Source organism: Eriocheir sinensis, unplaced genomic scaffold (assembly GCF_024679095.1).
Source record: "Eriocheir sinensis breed Jianghai 21 unplaced genomic scaffold, ASM2467909v1 Scaffold83, whole genome shotgun sequence".
Classification (NCBI taxonomy): domain Eukaryota; kingdom Metazoa; phylum Arthropoda; class Malacostraca; order Decapoda; family Varunidae; genus Eriocheir; species Eriocheir sinensis.
In genome coordinates, this window is record NW_026112197.1 from 72453 (window position 1) to 92163 (window position 19711).

The window sequence follows — 19711 nt, forward strand, 5'->3', positions numbered from 1 at the left end:
GGAAATTAATAAAAACACAAGCCTATCTGTCCTAATTTCTATCTATTTATCTATTTATCGACCTATCTGCCTGTCTATCTATCTGTCTATTAATATCTGAATATCCACCTTTTACTAACATTTCTCCATCAATCCATCCATCCATCTATCTATCTATCTACCTATCTATCTATTTATAAAACTGTCTATATCTAAACATGAATCAATGAACATTTTATTACTATTTATCTCTATATCAATCTACTTGCCTATCTATGCACCTCTATTTACAAACATCAATCAATAAACATATATCTACTATTTATCTCTATATCAATCTACTTGCCTATCTATGCACCTCTATTTACAAACATCAATCAATAAACATATATCTACTATTTATCTCTATATCAATCTACTTGCCTATCTATGCACCTCTATTTACAAACATTTATCAATAAACATATATTTACAAATCCATCTACTTATTAATATTCTTCGTCGCGTTTCCCAGCCCTCCCTCTCACTCACTCCACCCCTCCTCCTCTCCCTCCCTCCCTCGCTCCCTCCACTCCGTTGTCGCAGGCTCCTCCCGTCCCGCCCCTCCTCGGCTCCACACGGCTCGGGCTTTCTGTCCCTTCAATAAATAATCATCCCTCTTAGATTCTTTATGATCCTTCGCTACCAATGCTTCCAACACAGCCACGAGTCGATAATGTGTGTGTGCGTGTGTGTGTGTGTGTGTGTGTGTGTGTGTGTGTGTGTGTATTGTTGTGTCTAAATGTCCGTGTGCGTGTATCTATATGTGCGTTAAGTTTATGTGTGTAATTCTGTGTCATTCTGGAGAGAGAGAGAGAGAGAGAGAGAGAGAGAGAGAGAGAGAGAGAGAGAGAAACTAATGGAAAACACTACTCATCATTTGTTTCCTCCCCCTCTCTCTCTCTCTCTCTCTCCCTCTCTCACTGTCTACCGTGTGATTTGTCCCTCTCAGAATATACTGATTAGCATTTTCTTTCCAAATGAACCCTAGTAATGGCCTGGCCTGTTCATTATTACACTAAAGAAATACAAACTAGAGGTCGACTGGTGGGCCGGTGGGCGGGACCCTACAAGCGGCAGGCTTGGTAAGTGTGGTCGTGTTGAGTGTTATCAGTATCGTGATGGTTGCCCCAAATTTGTTTGCCCCGCCGCATGTGTCCTTGCCCGCCCAGCCCGCCCGCATACTCCTTGAGTGCCTGCGTGTTGAGCACCTCCCCGCTCTGCTGAGCCACGGTGACGCGCAGCTCGTGGCTCACAAACTGTTTACGTAATGTTCTTCTGACTGTTGTTAGTGTACTTCCCAGCAACATGACGACTTATCTTACCCCAACCTAACCTAACCTAACCTAAACCGGCCCAGGGCGCATGTTCCTAATCTCTCAACAGGTATGTGGTTCGTGAGTGAAGACGCTCGGCTGTAGCATTGAAACTAGCCACAGGGTGTTCTAGAAAACTCTCACTGTGATTCCCACTCAAAATTGCCGCTAGGATTCCAACTAATCCCAAAATCTAACCTAACCTAACCTAGCCTGCCCTGCTCAGGAGTGGGCGCCACACACCAGTACAGAGACGGAAGACGCGGCCTCTGGCGCTGAGCACTGCCACAGATCAGAGGGTCGGCATTCTCAGACGCATCCGCCTCTCGCATCAACTAATTCCAAAGGCAAAGAAGGGGATCAATCGGGTTCTAATGAGTCTTCCGTTAGGTTCAAGTTACAAATGAAGGATCAAATTGCCGCCAAGGTCATAAAACTAACCCCGGAAATGCACACGCACGCACGCACGTGTGTGTGTGTGTGTGTGTGTGTGTGTGTGTGTGTGTGTGTGTGTGTGTGTGTGTGTGTGTGTGTGTGTGTGTGTGTGTGTGTGTGTGTGTGTGTGTGTGTGTGTGTGTGTGTGTGTGTGTGTAATAAACGCACCCAACACTGGCCCAGCTCGGGCACAGACTTGTCGGAGGGACTGGTTTTCTGTCTCAGGCGAGGGCAGCGGTAGGATCCACACGACAGACGTCTGTCGTGTGGATCCTGGAAAGTGGTCCTAAAAGCAGCCCATTTTATTTTGTGTTTATTTATATTTGGACCACGAAACATAATGAGCGTTAATCAAAGTATGTGCTCATGTTTCTGTATATTCACACACGCTCTCGGTTTCTGGTCTACAAAACAGAGTGAATACTCGTATTTAGCTTAATAAAAAACACTCATTAAAGCTCTGCCCCTGTTAAGTTGAATGTAGTAAGTTATGAGTCCTTTAAATAACCGTCAATAGATAAATAAGAGAACTAACAAAGTCAAAAGTGATATCACCTATTATTTGTAACAATCATATCCATGTATAATGATTGTGTTACACGCTAAATGGCGTGGGCTGCTGCCAGACGTACGAAACCGTCACGTGACTTAGCGTGGTGGTTTTGAATGTTCTAAGCTAACACGAGGAACAATCCTGCACACACATGTGCTCTTGCCGACTGCAAGTCTTCTTCGTGGAAGAAACTAGACAGATGCCGATATATAAATAGGCTGAAGGGCCGGGCAACACTTCCTTCCCAGAAAAAACAGCCACGGACACGAAAAACATGGGGATAGAATGTAAAGAGGTGCGAGATTTTTTTTGTGTGTGTGTTAATTGTTTACGCTTTTGCTTATGGCTTTCGTGGTGGGGCCTGGTAGTCTGCTCCAGCCAGTTGTGGCGCAGGCAAGTGTTTGTAGTAGCGTCATCTTGCTTGGCTCATGCTGCAAACCTGGGTCTTGGACGCCGTGCCCGCCTGCTGACCACTCAGCCAGCGCCTTCCCACAGCAGAAGATGGAGAGGAACAACACTTTCTGCTCCAAAAATTTCAATAACGACCATTCCCAAGCACAGCCAGACCCATAATACTTTGCCTCAGTGACTGGGGAGGAGCATCCACACCCAGATTGAAAAATGTCAGATAAATCAGGTCTTAAGCCATTGGTGTTAGTACACATGGGGTGTTGCTTTGGTGCCGGCTTCCGGCGCCTGGCCGCAGTTGTCGTAAAACGTATGAGCTTACTTTCACGGTCTGATTCTGTTGTTTATTAAGTGTTTTGCAGAAGAAAAGGAACACCAAGTATATTAATTACTTTTTGGAATGAAGTATCCTTCACGAACCAAAAGTCACACTGCCCCCCTACTGGCTGAGAAACGAGCTGAATCCACGTCTTGTGTGGGGATGTTGGGCGCGCATAATGTCAAGGTTGACCGGCATGAGCCACATCCGTCGTCTGAACACACACACGAAAACTCACTACATAGTAAACAGTCACGATGAGCATATTACTCCTGCTGCCTTCGTTACTTCTGCTTTTTCTTACGTCACTATTGCCTGCGCCTGGGGCTTCCCTCAGCCCCGCCCTGGACAAGCGCTGCCCCGCCAATACTCTCATCTTGGGGGCTGAGGAATGGGTGAACATTACCACCGTGCAAGTTGTGGGGGACTACCAACAAGCATACTTGTATGTGCACGCTTATCCCGGCTTCAAGGGCGTCAGGGTCGTGGCGGCGGGCGATGGCTGGCGGCACGACGCCTGGTTCACACTGGACAACACTTGCTTCTCTCATGACGCAGAGTGGTGGGGGTTGTGGGCGTTGGTAACTGCTCGGAAAAACGGCAACAACAGTGATGTTAATGAACTTAAATTTCAGTTATTTACTGGTAAGTGTGCTCTTGAGTGCATCAGATCAGTCCACTTCCCTGCCGTCCAGACTCTTCAGGTTGTGGCTCATGGGCCCTCAGCTTGGAGATGGAACGAAACATTGCCACACTGCAGAGCTGGACGTAAACCTTCCGGGAAGGTGCGGGATTACAACTGTACAGAGCCTCCCGCCCCGACGACGATGACGACGACGCCCACCACGACAACCACCTCCACTGTGGTCATAGGTGGAAACGTTGGCGTGGTGGTGGTGATGCTGGTGATGGTGGTGGTGGTGATCGTGAAGCGTGCTCGACAGCAAAACGAAACTACGACAGAAGGTTAGTGACACACATACACACAAACCACACATACACACAAACCACACACACACACACACACACACACACACACACACACACACACACACACATCATCGCTCCCGTGGTTCAGTGGACTAAGTCTCTGAACGTTTGTTGAACCTCTAATGGACCCCGCTCAGGGCGAGGGATTTTTCCGTTGACGAGGAGCGGCTACTGCCCCCTCCTGGCCAAGGGGCGAAGGGAGGGGTAGGGTTCCGGCAGCAACCAGACAACGGCTGACGAGCCCCAGAGACCCGAGAGGGCAAGGGCTGGCGATCGCGAGTCCAGAACGTGATGAGGTTGTGGTGAATTACACAAACAAACACGCTCTCTCTCTCTCTCTCTCTCTCTCTCTCTCTCTCTCTCTCTCTCTCTCTCTCTCTCTCTCTCTCTCTCTCTCTCTCTCTCTCTCTCTCTATATATATATATATATATATATATATATATATATATATATATATATATATATATTCTCATTGTGTTGACGCAGCGATGGTAACGAAAGGGAGGGAGAGAGAGCGAGAGAGAGAGAGAGCGACAGAGAGAGAGAGAGAGAGAGAGAGAGAGAGAGAGAGAGAGAGAGAGAGAGAGTAGTAGTAGTAGTAGTAGTAGCAGTAGTAGTAGTAGCAGTAGTAGTAGTAGTAGCAGTAGTAGTAGTAGTAGTAGTAGTAGTAGTAGTAGTAGTAGCATAGCAGTAGTAGTGGTGGTAGTTGTAGTTGTAGTACAGTAGTAGCAGCAGAAGCAACAATAGTGACGGCATTTACACCCCCAGATGTAAGAAGGCGATTCGAAGGCGCCCCGCCCCCCAGCGAGAGCTTGGCGGTCGAGAACAGCCAGTACGAGTCCTTCGAGAACACCGGCGGGAGGGCGGTCTTCGAGAACAGTCTGTACGGGTCCTTCGAGAACACCGGCGGGAGGGCGGTGGTCGAGAATAGCCAGTACGAATCCTTCGAGAACACCGGCAGGAGGGCGGTCTGCGAGAACAGCCTGTACGAGTCCTTCGAGAACACCGGAGGGAGGACGGTGGTCGAGAACAGCCTGTATGAGTCCTTCGAGAACACCGGCGGGAGGGCGGTGGTCGAAAACAGCCTGTACGAGTCCTTCGAGAACACCGGCGGGAGGGCGGTGGTCGAGAACAGCCTGTATGAGTCCTTCGAGAACACCGGCGGGAGGGCGGTGGTCGAGAACAGCCTGTATGAGTCCTTCGAGAACACCGGCGGGAGGGCGGTGGTCGAGAACAGCCTGTATGAGTCCTTCGAGAACACCGGCGGGAGGGCGGTGGTCGAGAACAGCCTGTATGAGTCCTTCGAGAGCACCAGCGACAGGGTTGTACTCGTAAACAGCCCGTACTAGAGCGTAAACTTACTCAGACTGATATTGATGTTGTAATGTATCCGTATATGTCTCATTCTTCATCTTGTCAAAATTATCGATAGGGAACTTAACTAATATGGGGGAAGACGTATATAACCTAACCAGCTTCATGAACCACAACTGGACTGGAGTATCAGGACACTTCTCCACCCGAAATTGACCTCTCTTCCGGCCTCTCATTCTGTCGTCTTTTGTTGGAGCGGCGTCTGGATGGCTTTCTTGTTCCTGTTTTTGTTTCTTGCCCTTGAGCTGCCTCCCTTGCTGTAGAAAAAAAATACTAGAGACACGAATAAACACCAGAGGAATGATTGCAGGCCTACTTTCTTACCCTTTCAGACCCTGCCTCACCGCTAAGCCTATACGGTAATGAAGATATTTATAGGTCTAGAGAAGTCTGCAGAGGTATTCTTTTTTTTTTTACATCTCCGCCTATAACGCCAGTAGGCTTTCTTCAGGGGCCAGATGGTCGGCCCAAGCCCGTCATGGCGCAGGCAATTTTTATAGTGGCACCAGTTATGCTTGGCTCATGCTGCCTCCCGGAACTCATTCTTGATTCATTGGACGGTTTCTTCTAGAGTTCGGGTTGATGGGTGGTCTCCTGGACAGCATGTGGGTAGTCTTAGGCCACTCGGCGGTGACTGAAAAATCCCAGGTAGCGTGGGGATTCGAACCGACGTTGTCCATGGTGTGGTGAATGTGAGCCCAGCACGCTAACCACTCAGCCACCGCCTTGTTGTTGTTGTTGTTGCCGATTACTTGAAGATCTTTTTAACTTATCTATTCATATTCTTATCCATTCATCTCTTCTCCCATTCCTTCCTTCATTCATTCTCCTACCTATCCGCTCCTTCCATCATTCAGTCCTTGTTTTATATTCTTATGCACTTTCATTTATTTATCCAGGCTTATAACCTTATCTATTCAAAGTATTATTTATCTATCTCTTCTCCCATTCCTTCAGTCACTCATTCTCGTTCCTATCCGTTCCTCCCTCGTTCCTTCCTTCCTCTATATTCTTATCCATCCTTTCACTTCCTGATTCACTCTTCCTGACCAATATACTGTTTTCCATTGATTCCTTCTCGTATTCCTTCCTCCCTTCGTTCATCCCACCCTTCCTTCCTTCCTTCCTTCCTTCCTTCCCTCCTTCCTACTCCTACCTATCTATACCTCCTCTCTTTCCTTCTCGCCTATATATACTTACGCATTCTTTGATTCACCTATTCATTTTGATTAACCAATTTATTCATATTTATTTATTTACCTTTTCTACCATTCCTTCCTTCCTTCCTTCCTTCCTTCGTTCATTCTTTCCTCCCTTCCTTCCTTCCTTCGTTCCTTCCTTCCTCCCTTCTTTCCCTCATTCCTTCCTTTCTTCCTACCTTCCTTCCTTCCTTCCTTTCTTCCTTCTTTCCTTCCTTCCTTCCTTCTTTCCTCCCTTCCTTCCTTCCTTCCTTCCTTCCTTCCTCCCTTCTTTCCCTCCTTCCTTCCTTCCTTCCTTCCTTCCTTCCTTCCTTCGTTCATTCGTTCCTTCCTCCCTTCCTTCCTTCTCCCACCAATCCGTCCCTCCCCCCATTCCTCCCCTGTTTCATATTTCTTTGCATTCATTCTTTCAGTAATTCATCCAGTCACTCACTCATTCAGGCTATGTCGTTTATTCATCCTTTCAATGTGCTCTCCTCTTTTATCTTATTTTTCCTGCTTTTTCCTTTTTTGTTTTGTTTTTACTGTCAAAAGAAAGATAAGAAAAAAATGTCATGTTACCTCTCAAGATTGTTTTGTTTTACTTCGTTTTGTGAACATTATCCTTTTTTTCTTTTTTGGGGGGAGGGGATGAGTGTGTGTGTGTGTGTGTGTGTGTGTGTGTGTGTGTGTGTGTGTGTGTGTGTGTGTGTGTGTGTGTGTGTGTGTGTGTGTTCAATTGAAATGAGAGAAGCTGTGAGGTACTGAGTTTTGTTGTTTTTGTTGTTGTTGTTGATGTATCTTTTTTTTCTTCCTCCTCCTCCTCCTCCTCCTCCTCCTCCTCCTGCTCCTCCTCCTCCTCCATGTCACTCACATCTCCTTATCTTCTCTCTCCGGACGAGAAAAAGAAGGAAGGGAAAGAGGGAAGAAGAAAGGAGGGAGGGAGGGAAGGAGGGAGGGAGGAAGCAAGGGAGGAAAGGAGGAAGGGAGGAAGGAGGGAAGAGGAGGATACTATTCCCTCCGCTTCCTCCACCTCTCCCTCCCTCCACCTCCTCCTCCTCCTATCACTCCTCCTTCCTTCTCTCCTTCCCTCCATTACCAACTTTCCCTCCTCTCCCTTGCTCCCCTTCCCCTCATCCCTCCATCTCTTCCTCACACTCTCCTATTTTTCTTTCCTTCTCCCTCTCCTTTTCCTCCCTCCACCCTTCCCTCCTCTCCATTCCCTTCCCGTTTACTCCTTCCCTCTTTTACTCCTCTCTCTCCCTCTTTCCTCCCTCAACTTTTACCACCTTTCCTTTCCTCCCTCTTTTTACCGATTCGTCTCTCCCCTTCCTTCTCTCTCCATCTTTATCTCCCTTCTTCTCTTTTCCCTGTTTTCTCACTCTTCTCCTTATTACTAATCTCTCTCTCTCTCTCTCTCTCTCTCTCTCTCTCTCTCTCTCTCTCTCTCTCTCTCTCTCGACAAAGGAAAGAAGAGAGAGAGAGAGAGAGAGAGAGAGAGAGAGAGAGAGAGAGAGAGAGAGAGAGAGAGAGAGAGAGAGAGAGAGAGAGAGAGAGAGAGAGAGAGAGAGAGAGAGAGAGAGAGAGAGCAGGAAAGTGAAAAAAAAAATCAAAATAAAAAGGAGAAGAGAAGGAAGTTAACAAAGGAAAGAAAATAAAAGGAATCAGAAGAGGAAAATAAGAAGAAAACTGACAATTAAGGAAAAAAACAACAAAAAAGAAAAAACAACAACAAAAGAAACGGAAGATCACAGGGAGGAGCCGAATGGAAGGAAAGAATACAGAAAAAAATATAGAACAGGAAAAAAATGGAAAAATATGAAAGGAAATATTGGAAATAAATATAAAGGAAAAAATGAAAAAAAGTATGACAGGAAAAAATGAGAAAAAAAACGTGACAGGAAAAAATGGAAAAAAATATGGAAGGAAAAAAATGGAAAATAAAAACAAGAAAAAATGCTAAAAATGGAAGGAAATAATGAAAAAAGATGCGACAGGAAAATGCGAAAAAAATATGACGGGAAAAAATGGAAAAAAATGGAAGGAAATAATGCCAAAAAAATATGAGAAAAAGTTAAAAAAAAAGGTGACAGGAAAAAATGAAAAGAAATAAGAAGGGAAAAAATGCAAAAAATATGAGAGGAAAAATGGAAAAGAGAACATGACAGGAAAAAAATGCAAAGAAAAACATGACAGGAAAAAAGCAAAAAAAAATATGGAAGGAAAAAATGCAAAAATTGTGACAGGAAAAGATGGAAAAAATATGGAAGGAAAAATGCAAATAATGACAAATGCAAAAAAAATTACAAAAAATACAAAACAAATACATAAGACCGGAAAAAAATGAATTGGACACGATGGAAAAAAAAAATACACAAAAAAAAAAAATAGTAAAGAAAACAAACACGACAAAGAGAAGACAATGGATTCAATAATAACGGTGATAATAAAGATGAAAACAGTGAATGAGCAAAACACATCAAGGGTTTAAATTACGTTCAAAAGCGCCCCGCAACACATCCCTTCACGTTCTATTAAAAGGAGTGCGGCGCGCTATCCTGTTTTTTTACAGTAAGGCTGCATTTACACCAAGCGAATTGAATCGATTCCATTCATGAAGAATCAACACGATTCATGATTCGTCTTAATTCGCCACACTAATTTCAATGTAACCGTCTACATCAAGCGAATCAAGTCAACTCAAGTCATAACGATTCAGAGTCACTGATTGGTTTGGACTTTTTTTTTTAAGCAGTCAAGGCGAGTCACCCGAAGAGAAAGCACCACGCTAGGGGATTTAATACGAGAACGACGTGCGATATATGATCCCAGTGATCCTATGCACCGAAATCGGGATGCCATAGCTGCTTAATGGAGGGATATTGCTACTGAAATGAAATGCAAAGGTGAGCTAACAGTTTTTATTCACTTACCACAGTAGAACTATTATAGGCTCCTGAACCACAGAAGGAATTGCCGCACCCTACGATATACTAGACAACATTACGCTGCATCTTTTTTAAACAAATGACGACACAAAACGTTATGGATATGGCTGGATATTCTCATTTGGCAACTGTACGGTGTATGGTCTACGTTTGAAATTACATAACTGCACGTCGGTAATCGGTGCTCTGCTTTCTTATGGAGGATCCAGTCAACTTCACCAATACTTTAAATTGTTTTTAGTCATCCTAAAAAAGTACAAAAATTTCTCTGGATTAATAACCAAATCTGGGAACAGATGTACAAAGCTCCCAAATTCAGGTCTTTTAACATTAATTTCATGCACCCATATTCGTTGCTGACTCCTACACCTACCCTGCCTCAGCCACAGCAACGCTGCTAATTCAGCGACAGCGTATACGTTCATACACGTGAAAACCTGCCTTGGTACTGCCTTTTAAATGTTGACTCAGTCAGTTGGAACTATGCTGATTCAAATTGACTTGAGTCAAAGGCAAAAACATATGAGCACAAAACAGCCCGCCAAGAGAGAGCAGAGAAGTGTGGCCCACGACGCATCTGCTACACGTCACATCTCCCACAACTTAAGCAGCTTTTAGAGCAGTAACACATTTCCTATAGAGATACAGCACGTCTCTTACACGTAAAAATCTGTTCTGCCACAATTCCTGTAGGGATTCGAACCCGCGGAGAGCACGTTGACTACACGAACACGGAGGGTACCAGTCATTATATTTCCAACACCAAGAAAACCGACTCACATTCCCTACACCAAGAATGGCAGCGACATCGAGTCAAGTTGTGTTTGATTCGAAATTTTGACCATGAATCAAGTTTGCACAGGGAGAAAAGTCGAGTGCACGTTCAGTCACGAGGCGTATAGGGGAAAATTATGACGACGTCTATTTGTAACCTCCCCTCCCTGCTGTCCAGTCCGATTTTTGCAAATGAATGGTTGAAATGAAAAAAAATATATACCTGACATTTGTGGAATAATTCTTCATTCTTGAAACTTAACCTACCGAAGAAAGAAGGAAAGAATAATGTAAACGATAAGTGAAAAAGTATATATCGGCCGGCACCATTTTTCGTAACCATTCAACTCCTCTTTCTCATGTCCTCCTTCTCTATCTCCAACTTCGTTTCCTCCTCCAACTCTTCTTTTTTCTTCTCCATCTTCATCTCCTCTTCCACCCCTCCTCCTCCTCCTCCCTCTTCAACTCCTCTTCCTTTTCCTCCATCACCTCCACCTCCTCTTCCACCCCTTCTCCTCCTCCTCCTCTTCCTCCAACCCCTCCACCTCCTCCTCCAACCCCTCATCCTCCTCCTCATCCTCGTCCTCCTCCTCCTCCTTCATCTCCTCCTACCTGAACGAGTTCCATAACGTCGGTCACTACTCATTCCAAGCTTTCTGCGCTAAAAACAACAAAACCCGAGAACATGAAACAACGGTCAGGTGATATTCCAGGCAAGGCAATGCAGTACGGACATCATTTATTTCTCGTCCGCCACTTGAACAGCCTTCCTGCAGCAATAATTAGTGCAGAAACGATCAACTTCAAGAATCGCACTGACCATCACTTTGCTGCGTCAGGAGTGAACTGGACGCACCCGCAGGTATGTATGAGTGGCTGACGAACTGCTCAATCACTAAAGCAGTCACCCTGGTAATGAGCCAAGTCTTTCTGCTACCTGCTCTTCCATGTTTCCTGGTTTCATTTTCTTCCTTCTCCTCCTCCTCCTCCTCCTCCTCCTCCTCCTATGCCACCAATATTACCTCGGCTCCTCCTCCTGCCCCGCCCCTCTGTGCCTTCCACTCTTCCTCATCTTCTTTCTGCGCTGTAATATCTCTCCTACTCTTCCATCTCCACATTTTCATTTCTTCCTCCTCCTTTTCTCTCTGTCTTACATTCCTGCTTCACGTTTTTCTCTTCCCCAAATATTCATCCTCTTGCTGCAATACCACCACTCCTCCTCCTCATCCTCCCCCTTTGCCTCGCGCCGCCATAGAGGGTCACCGGGGCGGCAAGGCAGCTTTTAATTGGTCCCTGAGAGAGTGACCTCCATTGACCTCGGCGGGGCGGGGCGGAGGTCACAAAGGCAGGGCCACACGGGCCAGACGCGGGGCAAACAGGGAGCAAACAGGAAACAAACAGGAAGCAAACATGTGCCGAAGCTTCTCACACAGGCGACGGCGTTGTTTTGTTGCGATGTGTGTGTGTGTGTGTGTCGAGGCGTGTTTGTTTTCCTGTTTTTTGGGGTGTTTCTATTGTGAGAAGGATCTGGATTTTTTTTTCTTTTTAGGGAAGGATATTTTCATCACCATCATCATCATCATCATCATTATCATCATCATCACCATCATCATCACCACCATCATTATCAGCATCATCACCATCATTATCAGCATCATAATCATCATCTTCACCATCATCGTCATCATCAGCAGCAGCAGCACCACCACCATCATCACTATCATCATCACCATCATTACCATCATCATCTTCACCATCATCATCATCATCATAATAATAATCCTTTCCAAAATACGGTAGTGCATGTTCTATTTTGCTCCTTTTACTTCTACGCATTATGAACTTTTTTTTTTCAACCGTTTCTCTGCTTTCCTCTAACTTACGCACCTTTTATTTAATTTCACATATTGCACATATTTATCAGAGAGGTGGATGAGGGTGGGAGGGAGGGGGAAGGATGGGGAGAAGGAAAAGAGGTATTGAGGTGCAGCTCGTGGTGGTGGTCATGATAGTGGTGGTGGTAGTAGTAGTAGTAGTAGTAGTAGTAGTAGTAGTAGTAGTAGTAGTAGTGGTAGCAGTAGTAGTAGTAATAGTAGTTGATTTTGTTACTGTTATTGCTACAACATCACGGTACAAAAAATAACAATAAAATGAAGAAAAAACAAAATCGCAGTGAAATAAAACAGCAATAATAACGACGTCAATAACAACATGACATCAATAATATAATAACACTAAAAGTAACACTCGCTCATTTTCCTAATTAAAGCAAAAAAGGGTTTCCAGGGCACGCGTCACCGACCAACGCGTTTATATTCTTTGTTAGTACTACTACTGTTACTACTACTACTACTACTACCACTACTACTACTACTACTACCACTACTGCTACCACTACCACTACTACTACTACCACTACTATTATTACTACTACTACTGCTACCACTACTACTACTACTACTACTTCTAATACCACATAATCACAAAAACATCAAGTCTATCATCTTTTAACAGAACATATTCCAGTCACTAATCCTTCACCAACATTCACTAATATACACAAGACTTTTTTTTTTCCTAGCCGCTACTTTTTTTTTATATGTTGTGAACGCTACTGTTGACCTGACCAGAAATAATTTAATCCTCTTTCTATTTGACGTTCCCTTCCCTCCCCTTCCGTTCTCTACCCTTTCCTTCCCTTCCTTTCCCTTGCCTTCCTTTCCCTTCTCTTTCCTCGCCATTCCTCCCCTTCAATTCCCTACCCTATCCTACTTTCTCTTATCTCTCCTCTCCTTCCACTCCATTCCATTCTCTTCTCTCCCCTTCACATCCCTTCACTTGCTTTATAATCTCTTATATTCACTTCCTCTTCCTTTCCTTTTACTTCCTTTCATTTTCCTTCCCCTTCCTTTCCCTTTCCTTGCCTTCTCTTCCTTTCCCTACCCATCCCTTTCCTTCCCTCACCTTACCTTATCTTCCCTTCATTTCCCTTCCCTTTCATTCCCTTCCATTTCCTTTTCTACCCTTCCCTTCACTTTCCTTATCTTTCCTACCTTTCCCTTCCCTTCCCTTCCTAACCAGCAACAGAAAGGGGGAAAAAAAGGGGAAAAAAAAATAAAAAAAAGGAAGAAAAATGCACCCGATTTTTGTTGGTGTGGGAAGTGGCTTGTAGTTTTGCAGTTGTCGTTGTCGTGGTGACGGTAGTAGTAATAGTAGTAGTAGTAGTAGTAGAGGCAGTAGTAGTAGTAGTAGTAGTAGTTCCTTCATCACTAACAGCACCACCACCATTGCAATAATAATACCACAACCACCATCACCCCCACCCCCCACCACCACCACAACCACTACCACCAACATCATTACCACCACCATCACCATTACCACGAACACCAGCAATAACATCACCATTAGAAAGGAGTAAAAAAAAAAAAGTATATACAATGAAAGTTCACCCACGCCGGCTTATGTGTGCTCTCTCTCTCTCTTCTCTCTCTTCTCTCTCTCTCTCTCTCCACAAGGGGGGGGGAGGGGGAGACTAACATTGCGAAACACAGCACAGCGCAGCACAACGCCGAGGGAATTGTGTGTTGTGTTGTGTGTCGTGTGGCGTGTAATGCGGTTTTACCTGTGAACACCCGGGCGAGGGGACACACACACACACACACACACACTAAACGCACCACTTCCTTGAAAACAAAGCCTCACGAGTGCCACACAGACGGTAAGTGCAGTGTATCTTCGCAGCCAAGGAGAGGAAGGCTGCACCAGTGTTTGTGTGTGTCATCAACCCACCTTACAACCTGTCCTCCCCCACACAGCGTCGCCCAGCATTACGCTAGCCCGCCCACTCCGCCACCACCCTAAGCTCGTTTCAGTGACATACGTGCAACGATTGAGGCCTCGACCCTCCCTAAGGCCCATATTCTCAAACACTTCTGGGCTCGCACATCCAGAGAGCTTTCGTAGGGGTAGTGTTATTATTTCCACGGGCAGTGTTAAGAGCCTAGTGATAGTTTGACAAGGCTTCAGCACTATGAACGTCAATAGCACTTATGACAACCCGACTACTCTCCTTGGTGGCCTCATGGAAATAGCTGTTGTGAGAGCCAAAAGTCCACAAAGGTTCTCATGAATTTTTTTTCCATATTCATGTTGCTGAAGCCTTGCCAGACAATCACGAAACAAAAGAACAAATTACCCTCTCCTTCCCTTCCCTTTTTTTCCCTTTCATTCCCGGACTTTCCTTTTCTTTCCCTTATCTTCCCTCCTCCTCCTTATCCTCACCTTCCCTTCTTTTCCCTTCCCATCCCTCCCCGGACTTTCCTTTTCTTTCCCTTATCTTCCCTCCTCCTCCTTATCCTCACCTTCCCTTCTTTTCCCTTCCCATCCCTCCCTTTCCGATGACACAGCATCCACGCCAGCTATATCTAACGTGGGTGTGTGACTGTAAAGGCTTAGAGATTGCGAGAACTACGTTCGCCTCCAATGCCGAAGGTTCAGGATAGAAAATGATAGGTATGTCAGGAAGTGGGAAGGCAAACACTTCCTAACTTAACATTAGGTTTATTAAGTAACAAGTTAATAACACTAACACATAACTCCTCCAACACTTACAGTAATCTAACCGTCTAGCATCCTCTCCACACAAATGATACTACCTAAATAATGATCACATTACAGGCAGCCAAGAAAAGAGCACGAATAATCACGGGAGAGGAATGATAGAGAAGGTTAGACTTACTTGGTGCGGAGTCGTAACACGGAAGTCAATCAGGACAACCGAGGAAACACTGTGCACACAATCACCACAAAAGTGTAACAAACATCAATAATGAACTCCCCCAAACACGTAACAGTGAAATAACCGTCTATTAAACCTCACCATAGTAGTTCAAGTATAGCAACAACACAGCCTTTAGGCCAACACTGTGGGGAGGTTAAATAGAACGATGTTAAAGACCACCTAGTGTGGGGTCGTGCCAGTAGCACAGATGTAACGTAGCACAGCTCAAGACGAGACCAGAGGCGGCAGGATAAGAGTTCCGTCCCCTCTCTATACAGCGGCTTGAACAGGCAGAGAGAGAATCACTTCAGCCCACGAAAGTGATGTCTTCTAAATGAGGACCTCAGCAGAGTGGAGTAGATGTATGTTGCCGGCAGAAGGCTAGAGGTCACTGAAGATATTAACAACCCGAGATCAGTCAACACCACCGATTCTCCTCACGGGTTCGAAGCGTGCATCGGCAACTCACGTGAAGCATCACGCGTGGATAAGTGGTAGCTACGGTGGCGTGATGTTCCTACGCACACAGAAACACACACACACAGTTATGTGAGGGTTGCCGGCGGCCCTTACAGTGAGCTTCGAAATGCTTGAGAGTATCGGCCGAAGACACGAGCATGAGGGACCTTTATAAATCACTCCACATGCACTATCTGTCAGCTGCCACGATACACGAACCGACCTGGGGATGAAGTACCTACTACTAACACAACCTCCACGCAAGCCTTATCTGACGTGGGTGTGTGTGACCTCCGAAATGCTTGAGAATATCGGCCTCAGACACTAACATCAGGGACCTTTGGAAACTGCTCCTCGTCTGTAACTAAGCGCTGTCCAGGCACCACCACACTACACTCTCAACCCTCTCCAACTCTATCCTCCCTCCCATACCCCTCAGCCTCACCATTCCACAGACATCCACACTCATCAACTTCCTACTACACTACCCCCTTCCCTTCGTTTTGGCCTTCAGTTCAGTAATGTATATTTACTTTTAATTCTAATATGTATTGCATAAGTTCTGAGCCTAACGTATGTAAAGTCGAGATCAGCTTCTTGTTGGTCAGGTCGCCGAGGGAAGCAATGAACCGAGTAACAAAAGAAAATAAATAAAAAAAAATGTAAAAAAATATATATATAACATGCACGAAATTGTCCGAAAAGAATGACTATAGAAATGGATAGATAGATTGAGAGAGAGAGATAAATAAATAGATAGATAGATAGACATAAATAAAAAGAGAAGAAAACAGGAAGGAAAAAGGTAAAAAGGAAGGAAGCAGGAATAAAAAAAAATGAATAAGGAAGAGAAAGGAAAATATAGATAACGATAATCAGGAAAGGTGAAAGAAGATGATAAGAGTATAAAATGGAGGAAAAGGTGAAGGAGGAACCGAAGAAAGAAGAAAATGAAGGACAGAAGGGGGAGAGGGATGAAACGAAGAGAGAGAAAAGGAGGAAGAAATGGAGGTAGAGAGGAAAGGAGGGTGGGAAATGAAAACAGCCTGAGGGAGAGAAGAGAGGAAGAAACAGGAGAAAGGGAGAGAGGGACAGCGGAATGGAGAGAATGTGCTAAGAAGGGGAAGAGGGAGGAAAGGGGGAGAGAGGGAGGAAAGAAGGGAGTGAGATAAAGAAGGGAGGGAGGAGGGAGAGGAGGAGGAGAGGAAAGGACACAAAGGAGAGAGAAAGGAAAGATAAAGAAAGGCAATAATGAGGAAAATGAGAGAGAGAGAGAGAGAGAGAGAGAGAGAGAGAGAGAGAGAGAGAGAGAGAGAGAGAGAGAGAGAGAGAGAGAGAGAGAGAGAGAGAGAGAGAGAGAGAGAGAGAGAGAGAGAGAGAGAGAGAGAGAGAGAGAGAGAGAGAGAGAGAGAGAGAGAGAGAGAGAGAGAGAGAGACTCCAAAACAACAAAAGAGATATAACACACTCATATGTTATCCCGCACTCCCCAGACGTCATAGCCGCAGTGGAGACCTTTCGCAGTCCCTCCATTCCCGCCAACTTTGGGTATATTCAAGGGTACTCTAGATGGCACCGAAGAGACCGAGCCCACGGTACTTTCGGAGGCATCGCAGTATGCTTCCGCGACGGTCTTGCTGTGGAGGCCCTCGATGTCGACATGGAACGTCACCTCGAAATGGCATTCTTCAGGCTATGGACAAGACAACGCGACTCCATCCTGCTCTGTGTATGCTACCGGCCACAGTGGCAGGGGATCGACCCCATCCACTTCCTCCACATAAATCTCGACACCCTTCTGCTCCAGCATTCCTGCAAACATCTCATTGTGGTGGGAGACATGAATCAGCATTTGGTGGCAAGGCAATTCGAAGACCTTCTGACCATGTACGACCTCACGAACCACGTTGATTTCCCTATGCATGTCTCCGGTTCCTTCCTGGACCCAGTCATTACAGACCTGCCAGAGGAAGTGGTTACCTGTTATCCCTTAGGTATGGTTGGCTCCTCTGACCATTCTGCTGTGCTCACCACCATCAAGACCTCAATAGAACACGACGAGGCCATCGCCCGTGTGAACTGGTTGTGGCCTCGAGGAGACTGGAACAGCCTGAAGGCAAATCTGGACTCCATCGTGTGGACGGAAATCCTCCACGGAGACGTCAACATTCAAGTGGGGAACTTAACAAACTTTCTTCTGTCTCTGCAACAAGAAAATGTGCCCAGCCAGTCATACAGATCAAAACCAAATGATCTGCCCTGGTTCGGCTATCAGTGCAGGATAGCTGCGGACACAAGTTCCATCCTTCTCAGCATAATAAAGCCTTACACAGAGAAGCCGGGTGCAAAAATAGGCTGTACAACGCTGGAAGGAAGTAATTAAGACCAAGCTCAGCGGCCAGTCTGTGGGTAGCAAGGAGTGGTGGAGTGGAGTGAAACATCAACAAGGCCTCTCAGCTGACAACGCCATCCCACCCCTCGTCAGGCCAGATGGGTCAATGGCTATGCGCGACAAAGACAAGGCGGAGCTACTGGCAGCCCACTTCTCTTCCAAAATGTCAGTACCGAACCCCCTTCGCGCCCCCCCGAAGCTGCTATCCCTCACCAGGGCCTCTCTGGAGAGTCTCACTGTCACCACAGAGGAGGTAAAAAATCTGCTGCTACAAATAGACCCCAAGAAAGCCTTAGGGCCTGACAACATCAACCCTCACCTGCTAAGAAGATGCGCTGGCCAGCTCGCCCTACCACTTACCACCATCTTCAATAACATCCTTTCCACCTCCAAGTGGCCCACACTTTGGAAGAAAGCAAGAGAGGTGGCCATATACAAGAAAAAAAGGCAAACAGGACCCACAGAACTACTGCCCAGTATCCCTCCTCTCCACTGTTGGGAAAATCTTGGAGCCCCTTATAACAACCAAGCTCACGGTCTTCCTCGATGTCCACCATCTCCTCAATTCCAAGCAATTCGGCTTCAGGCAGGGAAGATCTGCTGCAGACCTGCTGCTCCTTCACTCTGCTTCATGGAACCACTCGCTGGACAGGGGACTCGACACCTTCGTCGTGACTCTTGACATAGCCGGAGCCTTCGACAGGGGTTGGCACCAAGGCCTCATCGCCAAGCTGAAAAGCCTAGGTGTGCGAGGCGCCCTCCTGCAACTCATTAGGGACTACCTCCATGGCAGGGCATTACAGGTGGTGATTAACGGCCACACCTCAAGCCAGCACCCCATCAATGCAAGCGTGCCCCAGGCCAGCGTACTAGGGCCTCTGCTGTGGAATGCTTATTTCAGTGACATTTTCCAGCTCATCCCAGAGGCCCAGGCGTACGCTGATGACTGCACCCTTGCCTTCACCAGCGACAGACAGTACTGGCAAAGCACAGTTTGTCGTATTAACATGGCACTCGACAAAATTGTCGCCTGGAGCAGCCTCTGGCAAGTCACTCTGGCCCCTGACAAAACCCAAGCAATGGTTATATCCCGCAGGCGAGACATCAACAATCTAGCCGGGCCGGGGATACAACTGGAGGGGAAAACGTTACCCATTCAAGACTCCATCTCCATTCTCGGAGTGGAGTTCGACGCGGGACTCTCCTTCACTAACCATGCAAAGAAAATAACAAAAAATGCAGCATGGAAGCTCAGTTGTGTACGGCGCATCTCCCATTTACTTGACGCCAAAGGGGCTGAGGTGCTCTACAAGGCACAAGTACATCCCCTCATGGAATACTCCCCCCTCGCCTGGTCCTCCTGCCCTCCATCTTACCTTACAATGCTGGATCGTGTACAGCGCACAGGTCCTCAGCACGCGCGTGGCTCCCTGCAACTTCTCCAGGAGCGCAGGGATGTTTTAGGCCTGTGTGTAATGTTCAAGGCACACAACCTAAACACACCCCACCCGACAGCTCTCAAGCTCCCCGCGCCCCCAAGCCCCATACATTCCACCCGAGCAGCACCCCACACGCAGGAACAAGTGGCTGTACCCTTCTCTAGGACAGAACACCACTTCCGCTCCTTCCAGCCCCGTTACAGCCGCCTGTTGAACCAGCTTGTTCGCCACACCGACCTCCACCATCACGCGTCACTTCAAGACTTCAAGCGGGAGGTGAACAGCTGGCTTAGGACCTCCAGGCAGTAATTCAATGTATGTCTTGT

At 46.3% G+C, this 19711-nt stretch overlaps 1 protein-coding gene across 2 annotated transcripts; it reads left to right on the forward strand.

The window, feature by feature from the left end:
- Nucleotides 1-1192: 1192 nt before the first annotated feature.
- On the forward strand, nt 1193-5719 carry LOC126994603 (uncharacterized). Of its 2 annotated transcripts, XM_050853916.1 has the most exons (3): nt 1193-2125; nt 3685-4015; nt 4809-5719. In XM_050853916.1, the coding sequence occupies exons 2-3, from the start codon at nt 3877-3879 to the stop codon at nt 5387-5389; spliced, it is 720 nt and encodes a 239-aa protein (XP_050709873.1). In that variant the 5' UTR covers nt 1193-2125; nt 3685-3876; the 3' UTR covers nt 5390-5719. The 2 variants fall into 2 exon arrangements, with proteins under 2 accessions (XP_050709873.1, XP_050709872.1); XM_050853915.1 differs by lacking the exon at nt 1193-2125 and having other exon boundaries at nt 2162-4015.
- The last annotated feature ends 13992 nt before the right edge of the window (nt 5720-19711 follow it).